Source organism: Condylura cristata, unplaced genomic scaffold, assembly GCF_000260355.1.
Source record: "Condylura cristata isolate star-nosed mole 26May11 unplaced genomic scaffold, ConCri1.0 scaffold00012, whole genome shotgun sequence".
NCBI lineage: Eukaryota > Metazoa > Chordata > Mammalia > Eulipotyphla > Talpidae > Condylura > Condylura cristata.
Window position 1 is genome coordinate 30,532,008 of NW_004567113.1, and position 15,564 is coordinate 30,547,571.

Below are 15,564 nucleotides of genomic sequence, written 5' to 3' on the forward strand. Positions count from 1 at the left end.
GATCTGCCTGTTCTGCTCCCCGTTCTGTCTCTGGTGAATCCTCTCACCCTCCGCATCTCTGGCCTGTACCCCAGTTCTGTATGAATAAATAAATAAACCTTTAAAAAAAAAAAAGAAGACATTTTATCATAATACCCAAAGAAAATCCACATAATCACGTTATAAAGCACTTCCAAATTTTCTCCTAAGAGACAAAGCTGCAAGAGGAACATAAAACCAGCCGCAGAGTGGATTCACAGAGGGGCCAGGTGCTGAGCAACCTGCCTGGGCAATCTCTCTCCCTCACGCCTACCAGGAGCCCCGTGCCTCCAGCCCCATTTTACAGACAAGGAAACGAAGCATGAGGACAGGATAAAAGATCTTTCTCCAGATCTGGAGCAAACGGCACACCCAGGAAACGGCAGAACTGGATGAAAACCCCGGTGACCAATTTCAGAAGCCAATCTCTTAAGTCTGAAGCTTCATGCCCTGAATAACAATTTCCCTTAAACCTTAAATTCTGCAAAAATGTTGAATACCTAGCTGTCAGAAAAGTGTGCACTGGAAGATATTTAACAAAAATGTGTCATGACCAAAATGTAAGCATGAAGACTAAAGCGTAAGATAAATGGAAAAATTAGCAGGTATAAATGTTTTGTTGGAAAAGTCGTCTGAGATTTTTTTTTTCCTCCTGGGGAATAAAAAAGGCCAAAGAGCTGTTCAATCTCTAAGACTACAGATTCCCAACAGTTCTATCAAAAACTATTTAAAACTCAAGGAAAAAAAAATTATTTGCTTTTAAAGGCTGTCAAGTTAGCACTTATTGGTACTTGCAAGAATTATAAAGAGAAATAGTCCAATTCTACATACTCTGAGTTTTCTCAATTGCTAGCTGCCCAGGCCCTGAGCCAAGAAACTTTATGACAATCTCTTTCTAGCTTTTCAGGCAAGCATATTAGAAAAGGCGTTATTCCCACTTTAGGGATCATAATGATTCTTATTTTACAGGTTAAGTATGGCTGACAAGTATCAAATTTGTACTACATGTGCCAGGCTAAAAACATTATATGTAACAACACATTTACTGGCACAGAAAGATTAAGCAATGTGTCCAGAAATACAGCTAGCAAAGCTAGGGTAAAAAGGAAAACTCAGCAAGGTTAGGCAACTCCAAAGGCACAAAGTTAACCATGGAGTCAGCTGTCTGTCCTTCACGCCTCTGGCCTGTGCTCCTTCTACTAGGTACCTTAGTGCATCTGCCTGCACAGGCCCAAGGTTAAATGCCAACCTACTAAAGGTTGGTAGAACTGAGGGTATTGCCTAGAGCAACCTGAGGAATACAGATGCCATCTAAACTAGCCAAAGAAACCCATTTTTTTAAGAATGTATTTATTTGTGCATACAGAACTGGGGTACAGGGCAGAGGTGCAGGGGTGGTGAGAGGATTCCCCAGAGACAGAGTAGGGAGCAGAACAGGCAGATTGGTGAAGTACGCTGCTGAGGGGAGCAGCGGGCAGGTCAGGAGAAGTCTGCCGCGCCATGTGGATCACCTGGGCTAGGATCAAACTCAAGCTGAAGTTGCTTTAGCTTCTCAGTGCTGTGCTTTAACCCGCTGTGCCACCAGGGAGGGCCCAGATATCAATGCTTAAAGAGACCAGAGATACCTAGATCGTGATATAAATTCTCCAGATTATTCACTATTACCTCTTTTTCTAAAGTGCCAAACAAAACACATCCCTGGGCTATCAGTTTACAAGTGCTCTTATGAAGAGTCTTAAGTCAAAGATGAACTGTCTCCTGTCCCAAATGTCAGAAATCACAGCTGCTAGTCAGGCTTACTCACAAATCCTTTCAACAAGGATATGCACTGGGCTTGCCTGGCCCTCTTCGCTGTGGGTGTGCAGTCATAAATATCTACTCAGGTTCTAGAAACTGCATATGAAACTTTGCCTAAGATTCCTTCAAGTATCTTTCAAACTTTTTTAAAGTTATCACATATGAAGGCAGCAAATTAAAGTCCCAAGTCCTAGCCTTTGACCATTAAACTAAAATTCATTCAGAAGAAAATGCTGCTGTGGTCTTGAACATGGCATTGAGGGGTCCCAGGTGTGTCCAACCTCAAGAACTCAGCTCACAACAGCACAGCTCATTTCCTGATGTCCTTTAATCAGCGAGAGAGACTTGAGGAAATGAGTCAAAATACTTCGGTCAGCTTCTGGCTGTCAACAAAATTCATCAGTCCAACATCTGTCCATAAACACTTCCAGGGAAGCCCAGGATATGCTCGGCACATTCCTACAAGAATTGGCTTGGAAGAAGAAAGGCTGCATGGGGCCATCATAGCTCATCCAGCTCCAGAGGGTAAATGGCCAATTTCTCATTGGGGGGTGGGGGGATGTTCTCTTTCACAAACATGCCCCAAGTATCTAGTGATGTTGAGACCATTTTTATCTTCTGAGTAGGGGATGGAAAAATTTTCAACTGACTTAAAGTCAGTTGAATTTGAACTGCTTATCTTTATTTCTGAGGAACTAGCTGGAATAGGACAGCTAACATCTATAGGCCTTTACCACAAGGTCAAGTGCCTCTGCACCTCCAGGGAAGTTGTAATTTAATGACTCTCCTTAGTGATTACCTCAAATTGAGAACACTTTAGACATCACAAGGCAAGCAAGGTTAGGTTTTTTGGTTTTGTTTTTTTTTTCCTCACCCAAATAGGGATAGTAATGTCTTTAGCTATGCATTATTCCCCAAACTTCCAACCAAACCTGGTTTACATTAAGTATTCATTAAATATTTCCAAATGAATCTCACTTTACAATTCTGACAAGTCGTGGGAATATACATTTGGACATATGGGGAGCCCATGCCAGGCTTCATCCTGGATTATTCTGGGAAAGTACCTTACCCTCAGCAGTTTCTCCAGCTATAAAATGGCAGGAATGAGCCATAGTAATAATAATACCAAGGACTGCTGAAAGGATGGGAAATGTGAGGTAAAGACCCCATTCTGATGCAGTTTCCAACGAAAGTGAAACTACAACTTACAACACACATAATATGAAATTTTAGGCACATTAGCAATAGCATGTTGTAATAGCACAGTGTGCATGCCTTATAAAGCCTGAGAATAATATGTGCATGGGTGGGAAAACCAGAATAGCTATCAAGGAATATAAGACCATCATATTATTTCCAACAGTATAATAATCCAGAAGGTTCTCTGTCCAGCTGCTGAGAATGACTCTCTAGCCTCACACCTGCAGGAACAAGGGGAAGGCATGATTCACTATTTCTTGTAAGTTCATCCTACTAGGCACAGAATTTGTAAATGGGGAAGGGGGAGTGCAGGGGAAGTGGGGGAAGTGGAGTGGAGAGGAAGTTTTCCCTAGAGAACTGGCACCTCCTCATTCTCAAAGGGAAACTGTAGGTGAAATTGTGTGCATGGAGAAGGTGGCATGAATCATACGCCCATGCAAGGTGCACAGCAGACCAGGAGAGGCATCCATTGGACTATCAAGGAGGTGAACAGAAACTGAGAAAGAGTTGAGGTAAAGTATAGTCTGAGCTCTGAACACAGAAAGAGGAAAATTTTGGACCTACGGGATCCTTCAAAAGTTGCTTCATTGTCCTCATAAGGAAATAGGGCTCCCCAGTATTTAAATGACCTGCCCAAGGGCACACAGCTAATCAAAGGCTGAGAAAGGAAGAACCAGGAGGGCAGGGCAAGGCTTTGTCACTCACTACAGACCTTAGAATTCCCTTTGTACTGGCTGAAGCAGGATAATCATGATGATGAAGGAAGTGATTGATTGATTGATTTCATTTTTAAAGAGGGTAATAGTGTGTGGGGCTGCCTTTCCAGTGCCCTCTCCCCTGGTAGGCTGACATACCTGAACTGAAATTACAGACCGCCATTATCCTGTAGGTAAGTGCCAAAGATGTCACTGAAGCTCAGACAAATCCCACAAGGAATGCCACACTCAGAAGGGTCTAGAGGCAAGGTCTCGCCCTCCTGCCTCGCCCCCCCAGGAAAGCCCTCACAATAGCTCAGGAGGGGGTTAGCTGCTTGGGCACTTTTGTAAAAACTGACCAGTCGTCGTTAAAGTCTTACAATAGTTCACGGCGGTGCTTGCTTTCAAGCCCTGGAAATTCAACTCAGACTCACTTTCTATCCTTACATCCTTACATCACCAGGAACCCCCTCCAGGGCGTTGTGTGTGTATGCCTGTTTTAAAAACAAGGAGGAGAGCAGCGGAGCTTCAGGACTTAGCAGGGCGACCCGCACACGCTAAAAAAGGGGATAGGACTCTTTTGAGGGGGCCCAGAAGTCGGCATATCCTCCACCCCAACACCCAAGTTCCCGCGCAGATAGAACAGGATTTTCACAACTGCTTAAAGATCCAAGTGAGCGCTGCAGAAAGTTCCACCACTCCTTCCACCCCGACCTCAGGCTTCAAGTACAGAGCTCTGACGTGGGAGGGGGATATTGTGAATTTCAAAATATCCAAAGAAAATGAGGGACCTGCGTTTACTGGTCTTAGGCACCGATTCCAAGGGTTTGCAGCCCTCTCACCGCCTAGCCGGGCGTTTCGGCTGGGCGCAGGAGGTGCGGTCCCGGACCGAAATGTCCCTGCGCGCGGTCTCTACGTCCCCGGGGAGCACACAGAAAACGCCGTCACCAGTCGCTCCGAGGCGCGTGGCAGGAAAGAAACAGCACCTCGGCTAAGGGGCGAGCCTTTGGCACGGGATTTACAAAAGCAAAAAGTCTGCAACCTAGCGGCCGCTTTCCACACGACCTGCCCAAGTTGTTCCTGTCGCCACCACCTCCAGGTTTTGGGGGTCCAGCCCCAGAGCCGCACGCAGTCGCTCTCCATGAAGCAGCATAAGCAGGGGAGATGGGGGAGCCGCAGCCTTCGCCTCAAGCCGCGGAAGGCGCCTAGAGCGGAGACCGCAGCGGGTCTGTCCCCAGTTCGGAGGCACAAAGAGCGCCCGTGGTTGGAAGGCAGCGACCGGAGAGCAAAGAAAAGGCTCTCCAACTTTACCCTAGGCGCGCTGAGACCCGGTAGGTCAGTGCTCCGGTGTGTCGGTCGCACAAGCACAACTTTTAACAAAAGGAAGCAGCGACCGCGCCTCACTCGCCTAGATAATGCTTTGGTTGCTAAACCGGATCGCCGCCCCTGCCCGAACGCACCCTCCGCAAAAGCAACCCAAAACTCGCAGGCAGCCCTCTCCCACCAGCCTGCACCTCGCTCAAGCCTCAGAACCCGCACCACCCACATCCCAGGCAGCCCCCTAGCTCAGCGCCCTCCACCCCCAAATAGCGGCAAGGGCTCCAAGCGCAGGTGAGCGGGGCAGGGCTCAGGAGAGTCGCGGGGACGCCTCGAATCTTCCCGGAGGCTGAAACACATGGGGACTGGAGGCCAGCAGCCAGCAGCCAGCGCTTCGGACACACCCCGGCGTGTTCGAGCACTGGGGGACCCCGGCTGCAACGGGGAGCGCGGCCCGAATGCCCGTCACACTCTCCCACCTGTCTGGACGCGGAGCAGGAGGAACAGGACGCCGAGAAAATCCCAGGCGCCGCGAGCGCCTCTCATCGCGGTGGCTGCGCTGAGATCCGAGCTCCGTGCCGCGTTCCAGCTCTCGCCCGAGTGCACCGAGCGCGGCAAAGCCGAGCCCCCAGAGCCGCGAGCGCCGAGCTGCAGCCCCTCCTCCAGCTCCCTCCCCCTGCGCGCCGGCCACGCCCCTCCCCGGAGCCCCTCCACGCCTCCCCCCCCGCTCCCTCCCGCCCGGGGCTCGCTCCCGGCGGGCGGTGTCTGACCCCTGCTCCTTCGACGTGCTAATCCCGGGGGTGCGGAGCCCGCGGGGCAGCGGAGGGCGCGCCGACCACCGCCGGCAGCTCGCGACCCCGGAGCCGCTGCACCTTTCTACCTCGCCTCCCCAGTGTTGTGGTGGGTTCGCCGGAGGCGGTTCCGGGGCGAGGGTGGTGCTACCCGCACGCTTTGTGAAGCCGGGCACCCGCGCACAGGAGGGCACGGGCCCGCCACCTGGCAGGTGCTCCCAGACAATAAAGGTCCGCCGCCCGCTCCTCGGGCATGCTCGGGAGGGAGCAGGCTGGACGCCGCGGGAGGTGAAGGAGGTGGGGAGACGGAAATTGAGGGGGAAAGAGGGTTAGAAATTGGGCCCTGACGTTCTTCTCCATTCTTACTAGTTGAGGAGGGCCGAGCTGGCGCCTGGCACCGCGGTAACAGGCTGAGCTCGGGTGTAGCCAATTCTTTATGCTCAGTTTCTCCACCTGCTCTTAAACCTGTAATAACACAGTTGGTTTCTATTGGTCGACGAGGCCTCCGCCCAATGAGCCCCTGCTGAGACTTTTGTGCAGATAGGGGCTTTGGAGTTGGGAGAGATGAGTTTCCAGAAGTTTGCTCTAGAAGCCTAGGTTTTGAAACCCACTTGCGTCTAAATCATTGTGCTAAGCCCTCTGGGCGATTTTTGCCTCTTCACTTCACGGTGTTTCTGCCTCTCTATCAAAGGACGGTTACAAGCCGAGTTCCTCATAGCCGCCCTAGGCAGTATGAGGAGCAACATCATTCTGGAACCTAGCCAGGTTCCACAGCCTAGGAAATGCTTTACCCAAGGTAACAACAGTATCTGTATAGCTTTTTATAATTTCCCTCATACTGAATATTATTTAGGCTCACAATAACAGATTTGTAGGTAGGGCAGGATAGATGAGTATTTTCGTTCTCAAGGTGGCCCAAGATCTCACAGCTAATAGAGAGGAAGTGATCCATAATTAATAATGAATTAGCTCCCCTCCCCATTTCATTTAATATTAAAAATTCTCCTGTGTGATGTTGATGGGACCCAAAGTTGGTTTAAGAAAAATGATTTTTAAAGCTAATCACTTAATTATTCTAGATCAGTAAGTGCACTTGCCTCCCTTTAAACTTATTTCTACATTCAACAAGCAGTTATTAAATGTCCACTGTGCAGAGAGGCGGGGCTCCCAGGTCCTGGAATACTATTTTGATGGACAGATATGAGCCACAGTGCTTATGGTGGAGCCTGGATAGAACAACCCCCCCTCCACCCACCCCACCCCCTCACCCCGCAGTGTCCTAGCTAATGGTTCAAGTTATGCAACCATGGGAGAACTGAAATTCAAGCATCTCTGAGCAATTGGACCACATCTTATTCTCAGGAGGACAGAGATAAAAGATACCACTCAAAGCAATCATAAATTTTGTGAGATCTTGATTTATTTCTAAAACCCATTTTGTAGTGAGGGGAAAAAAAACCACTGTGTGTTAAAATATCAACATTATGCCAGAAAGAGAAAATTTACAATTTTCTTCTTCAATCAACTGATATTGGAGAGGATAATAAGTCTTCAGAAGAGAGGGTGAAAAGAGAACATATTGCAATTTAATTCTAGCAGGAAACTTCTATCAGAAAAAAAATTCAGAATAGGGAATTATACAATGTCAGGCTGTCATTCATGTTCATCATTCAAAAAAAACATATATTGAGCAGCTAGGTAGGCACAAGACCTACAAATATCAGTAAGGTAAAGGTCCCCTGCCTGAAAAACAATTGTGGTCGGGAGGGAAGATAGACACCCAAGTAAGAAACTATGATAGCAGTTGATAGGGCATGTATTCAGCTAGTGCACTCCAGGGTGGCCACATTGGTTGCTAGAACATTGAAATCATTCTTTCCTGATGGGAAAACAACCTCTCCCCTGAACACCTCTGTGCTCCCTTGCTCCAGTCCCTCCCCTGAGCATCCCCAAATCTCAGACTGCAATTAAAGAATTAATGCCAAGCACAGTAGAGATCCTGCAGTCCTTCTGCCCTTAGGGTTATTAGCTATTTTTAGTGATACCCCCTACCAGCTCTGTGCTCTGAGGAGGCAGACAAAGATGCTCTGAGTGAACATCCAGGGGAATGAATTATGCTACAGACCACGTCCACCGAAACATTTGCAGTGACGGAAATGTTGACTCTCAGGTGACATGTACAGTTCTATACTGTTTGTGGAACCCTGGGACCCTTCATGAATTATACTTTATATATTTTATCATTTTCCTCACTGTATTAGGGAGGACTGTTTAGGGCAACTTGTAGAAATCCAGCTGAAAATGACAAGCACATTATTAGGTCTTATAAGTGGGGTATTATTCCAGACATTCCTATATCCCAGAATTAAAATCAGCAGGACTTGAAGGTGGTGTGTGTTTGTGTGTGTGTGTGTGTATACACAAGCATTTTCTCCATCTCCATACTTCTGGCAATACTTTGCTGTGTTGCTTGCCTATCCTGCCCATTAGTGCCAGTCTAAGCAGAGCTTTTTTGCCTCCGTAAACATCTGCTAAGATAGCACCTACCTCCTCTAAGTCACATGCCCACCCAGAACCAGCCATCAACAGAGGAAGTATGATAATCAGCCAGGTCTGGGTGACATACCCAATACTGGAGTGAGGTGTGGGAATATATACCACCTGCAGCGCAAGGGCTAAGCCTGAGAGGAATGTGTCCCCAATGAAAAGAAAAATTGAGGTAGTCTTACCAGAAGAAGGAGAAATGATACTGCCCATGTAGAACAAAATCTTCACCACAGTCTCACATCCACCAAGTCTCTAACTTGAAAACTGTCTATATTTCAGATGGTAAAAGTAAAGATGCTTATTATAAGTAATAAAGAAAAAGAAGAAAAAAAAACACCCAAAAAATCACCCAAGATATAATTACTAGAGTTCATTTTGGTATGTTTCTTTCAAATGTTTTTCTTTCCTCTCTGCTTATTGTAAAGTTTTATATTGTAAAGATTTTTATATTTGCTAGCTTTCTATCCAATTTTTTCACTCATCATAATAAACACTGTCCTGGATCATTAAAAATTATTTGTAAATATAATGTATAATGGCTGTATAATGTTTATATATAGATATGACTTAATTCTGGATATTTAATAATTTCTCTATTTTTCCCAGGTTTTTGTTGTTGTTTTACTGTCAAATTAGTTGGCAGAGAAAATCTCAGTGAACAAATTATGGCCTCTGATTATTTATTTAGGATAGATTCCTAGAACCCAGATTAGTACAGGAAGGGCATAGTCCTTTTCAAGTTTGCTACTTAACTAACCTTGTTTTTCCAGTAAATATGTGTGAGACTTTTCTCCATAAACTGAAAGAAATAGATAATCCTTATTGATAGTCATTATACTAACAACCACCACCTAGAAGTTTGTGGGAATGAAAGAAAACAAGACATGCTCTTGATTCAAGCTTCCATTCCATATTTGTTGAACATCTTCTGTGTGCCAGATGTGCAATACTTTGGTTCCAGGAGAGTAAAGTTAGAGAAGACACAGATGCTGCCTCCATGGGATTTACAGTAAAAGAAGAGAAGTACACAGAGGCTCAGAGATTCAGTTGGCATAGGCACACCAACTGAGCTACGCACAGGAAGATGTTTGAACACAGAGGAGCCCCTAAATCATATTGTATAGTGATCCCATAAGACCTCCCTGAGAGCTTGTAATTAGATTCTGAGGAATCAGGAGGAGAGGACAGCAAAGCAGCCAGAGGGGGACTTTTAAGCAGTAGAAGTATGTGTGCAAAGAGCCTGGGGCATGAGAGTTCATGAAGAACCACAGAAGTGTCACAGGGGAGGGGAGTTAGGGTCTGAAGTATATTGGAAGGGGGAAGGCCACAGCAATAAAGAGAACCAAAGATGCCAAGAAATTTGAACATCATCCTCTGAGCTATGAAAAGCCACAAAAAGACTTTAAGCTGTGATAACATATACAGTTTGGAAAGATAGTGGAGAAGTTCAGAGAAGGATAATTTGAAAGAGGTCAAAAAAATAGTAAGGATTCTGTTACTATGATTCATAGGTACAGTGGCGACTTCAGTTAAGTCCAGGGAGCTGAGAATAAGAGTGAGGAGTGGGAGGTTTGTTTGGAAGAACTATGGGCCTCGACCTCAGTAGTTCTGTAGAAGGTGATTGGGCAGAACTCTGGGGTGCTGCTTTGCTTTTGGTATGAGCCTCAATGTGCCCCCCTTCAGCAAGACATGAGAGTTGTTTGTAGTGGGAGGGGCAGGATTTGGAGCTTGTTAGGTTTGAGCTCTACATAGGGCAGGAGATAGGGAGGTGGATGAGGTCATCGCCACAAGGAAAGCAGGGCTGAGGTCAATGCCTTGGGAAGCATCTTCATTGAAGGATAAGCAGGAAAAGAGGATCCCGCCAAGAACCCCATAAGCAGAAGTCAGAAAAGCAAAGGAGAGGGCTGTGGTGAAAGTAGACTTCCAGTAAAAGCATCCTATCTTCTAGGAGGTCAAATAAATAGATAAGCACAGGAAGGCATCAGTTGGAGTTTGTAATCATCCTAAGAGCCAACAGCTCCTCATACAATTCTGAATACTTTGTACATAGAACTCAGTCTTCTCTGCCTTTTGGTACTCTCTATCTCCTCATTTGAGGAAACAGTCATCCTGAAGTTAAATTTTGCACCAGGACTGGAACCCTCAAAAGGGCGGATGCCATAATCCCTTGTGCTTAAGTGAGAACTCACTTCCCCAGTTACTGGAGAAGTTTTCGGTGACTAAACACGAACTCTCACATCCAGACACACACACACACACACTCTCACAGGGTGTGTGGGGCTAGAAATTAAACAATATAGAAGTGGATTAAGCAACACAGATATGAAGTAATAGATCCCAGCATTTATTCCTTAACACATTTTAAGAAATTTAATGACCTAAGAAGGGTGGAGATAGCCCAGGAGATCAAGGGGGGACTGGGGAGCTGTGAGCAGCTGGTAGTTTGAGATGAAAGCACCAGAAGAGGAACTTTTGAAGATCTAGGTGAGCAGCATGAATGACAAGGAGTAATGGAAACAGAATTTAAAACCAAAGATGGAGGAAAGAGGCTAGAAAGAATAGGGGACAAGTGGGTGAGAAATGGGGTAAGTGTGTGGGAGTGTGTGTGGAGGGGATCATTTATAAACACCGTAGACACATATTTCAGTATTTAAAATACAACACTTAGAGATTTCTTTGTCATGATTATCACAAACTCTTGGGAGAACTTCCTAACCCTGAGGCACTAGATAAAAATAAATAAACAACTTGATAGGGCCTCTTATCTAAATCCTTGCTACTTCCCAGAATTGGAGTATTTCTAAACTTTAGTCATTCACGTTGCTGAAATCTCCACAGAACTTGGTTTGGATGTCTCTTAAGTCATTTATCTTTCATTGTCTTCTACTGGAATTGTTTGAAACCTTGTCATAGCCTGCTCGCTAAACAACACAATGTGCTGTTCCTTAACTGTGGATGTACGTCACTGAAGGGGCTGTCCCAAACAACGCCTTAGCAGCACTGTGAGACTGCAAATGGAATTACTGACGAATTACGCAGCTGGGTGCTTTTTCTTATGAATTTTATTTTGTTAGGATTTGTTTTGCGCCAAGAAATCCAACTTTTTTTAAACAAGTATTTTTGTCATAAATATGTATCAGTCCAAATCCGTCCATTTCCTAGGAACTTTTCACCTTTTTCCACTCAGTTCTTAAAATTTGCAGTGATCTTAGAGTAAGAAACCACCCTTCATTCTTGATGGATAAAAACTGTCTCCACAGTTTTTTTTTGTTTTTTTTTTTTTCTGAAGAAAAGAGAGCAATATTGGCAGGTCTGACCTTCCACCTTACCCCGCTGCAGTTGTGCAAACCACCCCAGTAATAGCCTGGCACTCAAAGATTGTCCAGTGGTTAAAGGGACTGTAGAGATAGGGGCAGTGTGTGTGTGTGTGTGTGTGTGTGTGTGTGTGTGTTGGGAAGGACCTCAGGAGGGGGAAGGGAGGAAGAAGGAGACAAATGGAGGAAGTTTGACTCCAAAATGTAAGCTTTTCAAGACATACCTGATGTTAAGCTTGAAACATACCTGGGCATGCATAGATAGTGTGGTCACATAATTTATCGTCCATTTATACGTGAATAGAGAGGACAGGTATAAACCAGGCAATTCAGGATGAATGGTTCTCCTGAGTATGAGGATTATTGTAACCTCTCTGCTGGTACCCCATTTCAATTAGAAAGCAGAATTCTTCTATCCCTTAGGCCCTTTAGAAATGACTTGGAGATGTGGCTGCAGGAATTGAATCCTAAACTCAGCTTGGAGATGGGTGTGGAGGAGAGGGGAGAGGCAAGTTGAGTGAAAGGGAGAGAGGGAAAGGAAGGGAGGGAAAGGGACAGGAGAAAGAATGAGTGCAAAAATACTTGCACATTCACTGTAATTGACAATTAAAGTCAATAATCTTAATTGACTTTGCACGTAAGAAAATAAATCCTAGCCAAAATCACTATCATTATTACAATAACACAATAATACATAATAATTATTATGCATTATTATTATTTGTGGCCTAATCACCACAACTACCCACCTTTCTACTATAAAGTGCCTTTAAGGCTTATTAATGGGTCATAACCATGTCGGGAATAATCGTAACAGCAAATATTTATTGAGTAATTATGATGTTTCATGTGCTGATCTAAGCTTTTGCCTGTATTACTGCATTTCTTCTCCAAACAACCCTTTGCGATCAGTATATGACCAACTCCACCTGACAGATAAGGAGGCACTGAGAGATGCAGGGAGTCCCTTAAGGACACCTGCTTGGTGAGTGGTGGAAGTCAGTCTAGGCAGCCCTATGCTGCTTGCACGTGATTTCCCACGTTAATAGTAGGTTTTCAACCTTCTACTTGACTGTTCAGAACCAAAGGGTAGGGATTGTTTTTGACCTGTGTCTTTCAGCAAACCAAAGGGGGAAAAAAAAAAAAGTGTGACAATCAGGGGCAATTTGAACCCCGTCAGGCTATTTGATATTAAGCACTGTTGCTATTTTAAAGTTGTAATAATAGCATTGTGCTACTATTAAAAATAGAGTCCTTATTGTTTAGAGGAAACTGGTAATGTCTGAGGTTCCTTTCACAATTCTCCAGTGGGTACTGGGCTGGGGAATGTGTGGGAATACAGTTGAGCCAAATTGGCCAAGGGGTTGACAACTGCTGAAGGCAGGTGGTAAGATATATGGCACCCCATTATACTGCTGTAGATGTTTAACTTTCTCCATAATAAAGGTTTTGTTTTTGAAGATTTATTTATTTGTACATACAGAACTAGGGTACAGGCCAGAGGTACAGGGGCTGTGAAAGTATTCACCAGAGACAAAGTTGGGGGGAGGAGAGGGTGGCAGAACAGGCAGATTGACTGAAATACACTGCTAAGGGGAGCAGCAGGCAAGACAGGAGAGGTCTGCTGTGCCATGTGGGTCACCTCCCAGGCCAGGGATCGAACTCACACTGAAACAGCTGCAATTTGCTTGCAGTGCGGCGCTTTAACCCACTGCACCATCAGGGAGGGCCCATAATAAACAGGTTTTTTAAAAAGTATTTGCAATATAGAAAAACCATGAGAATAACTGAGGGCATCTGGCAGAAATACCTTCGCCCCAGCTTGCTCTGCAGCAATCTTGCCCTACCCCCTTAAATGCTCTCAGTTCAGGTTCTTCCTCTTTTTAAGTAAGAGATGCCCGTGGTCATCTCTGAGTTTCCATCCATCCAAAATTTTCTGATTTGGAGGGCAATGCTTGTGATCAGAAGAAATGCTAACACCACGCATTCCTTTAACCAGTCATTTCCTGTTTTCATTCTTCTTACTGCCTAAGTATGTGAACTTGGGCCAGTTATTGGCACCTTAGTTTTCCTTATATGTAAAATGGGGTAAGAGTAGAACTTACAAGCCTCTCAGGGCTGCGATGACAATCACATGAGTTAATAGATGTCTAGCAGTAAAAGCAGTGCCCGCCATGATAAGCCCCCTGTGAGTGAATGATAGGTTTTACTAGATTTTATGATAATTCAAACCAACTCTGGTTGAGTGAAATGATTTAGCCAAAGTCTGTCAATTGAATAAACAGTGGAGCAGACACTTAAAAGCAAGTTTTCTGGCCATAAATCCAGGGCTACTTTCCATTCAAATTGTCCTCTGAGGCCATTATTATGAAAAATAACAATCATAAAAAATTATAATAGACAGTTAGCTTGCCAGATCAGGTACTATCCCAAACTAAGTTAACATTTGTTGTTAACACAAAAACTTAGTCTGAGTTGTAGACTCTGGCCTCTGGGTCTTGGAGCCAGCCACCCTCTCTCCCAGACAGCCTGGAGCCCTGTGCAGTGCAGTTAGAGAGCCCTGGGTGGCTGAAAGGTAAATTACACCAGGCAGCAAGAGCCAGCTCACAGAGAAGGCGGTGGATGGGGAACGGTCGTTTCTCTGCAAGCTGAAAAGCATCTGAACCATGTACACTGGGTCCCTTGGAAAGAATCCAGTCCCTGGTGGTGTAGAGGGTCAAAGTGCAGCACTGTGAAGCTGGCCTTTGCTGCTTAGGTGCAAGTTTGACCACAGCTCAGGGGTGACCCGCATGACACGGCAAACCTCTCCTGTCTAGCCCGCTGCTCCCCTCAGCAGTGTTCTTTGTCGATCTGCCTATTCTGCTCCCCACTCTGACTATGGTGAGTCCTGTCACTGCTCCTTCACCTCTGGCCTGTACCCCACTTCTGTATGCATAAATCATAAATAAATCTTAGGAAAAAAAAAAGGAGCGGGTTTCTGGATAGGCTGACCTCAGGCAACCTGGTTTATTTTTCAAATCGTGGCATTTATGAGTCACTTTTTCGCGGCTCTCTCCTCATCAGCATGGGCTCATCTCTGTAGCATTCCTCTATTTTCTCAAGATTATTTTTTAATAATACTTTCCAAGATTTACATGCCAAAGAAATAAAATTCATCTCTATTTGCTCTCAGAAATCTAAAGATATATGATTAAAAAGAGGAAGTCAGAATAATATGTATAGGATGATTCAAATTGCATTAAATAGTAGGTTGAATCATACAAAATTGCTGATAATTTAACTATTTTTGGCCAGCAAAAACAACTTTATACAGTTCTTTGTAAGCTATAACTTTGTCCTTGAATGGATCCGTGAGAGCTGTCAACTGCTGTCTTTGGTGAGGAAGGTGGACTTGGGGACCAGAAGGTGGTGGGCAGCCGCCTCTTCTCCTTTTCTATACTGTTTCAACTTTTATTTGTATGTGTTCACATATTATTTTTATAATTAAAAAAATAAAACAAGTGTCTATTTGCCAAAGTTAGCTACCTCAGATACTTTCTGGCATGAACTTAGGAGGAATTAATAAATATTTATGTCAAATTAATATTCCTATCCTCAAATACGTTCACTTTTGATATGCAGGGGTATATACTTCATCCGTCACAGCTTTCTAGGTTTCCCTTGATTGAATTTTGTATTTTTCTCAGTGTGACTTTATGGATGGATGTGCACATGTGGCTGTACTCATTCAGGAGGAGAAGGTAGGAGGGATAATTTTCAGGCCATTTGTTTCTTAAATGGAGGCAACATTTGTACCCCAGAAAACTGAGTTAGCCCCACCCCCCATTTGTCTCAGCTGGCGTGACGGGGCACACACCTTTGTCTTAGCACTATCACTGGTAT

At 44.9% G+C, this 15,564-nt stretch overlaps 1 protein-coding gene across 3 annotated transcripts in view; it reads right to left on the bottom strand.

Moving 5' to 3' along the window:
• The window catches only part of KIT (v-kit Hardy-Zuckerman 4 feline sarcoma viral oncogene homolog), an 80,747-nt gene extending 75,119 nt beyond the window's left edge, over positions 1-5,628 (bottom strand). For 2 of the 3 annotated variants that reach the window (XM_012724221.1, XM_004681288.2), the window contains exon 1: positions 5,510-5,622. In XM_012724221.1, coding sequence (XP_012579675.1) covers positions 5,510-5,576 — 67 coding nt within the window. In that variant the 5' untranslated portion in view covers positions 5,577-5,622. Of the gene's footprint in view, positions 1-5,509 lie in introns of all 3 variants that reach the window. The other variant, XM_004681289.2, reaches the window with a different exon arrangement.
• Between the last annotated feature and the right edge of the window lie 9,936 nt (positions 5,629-15,564).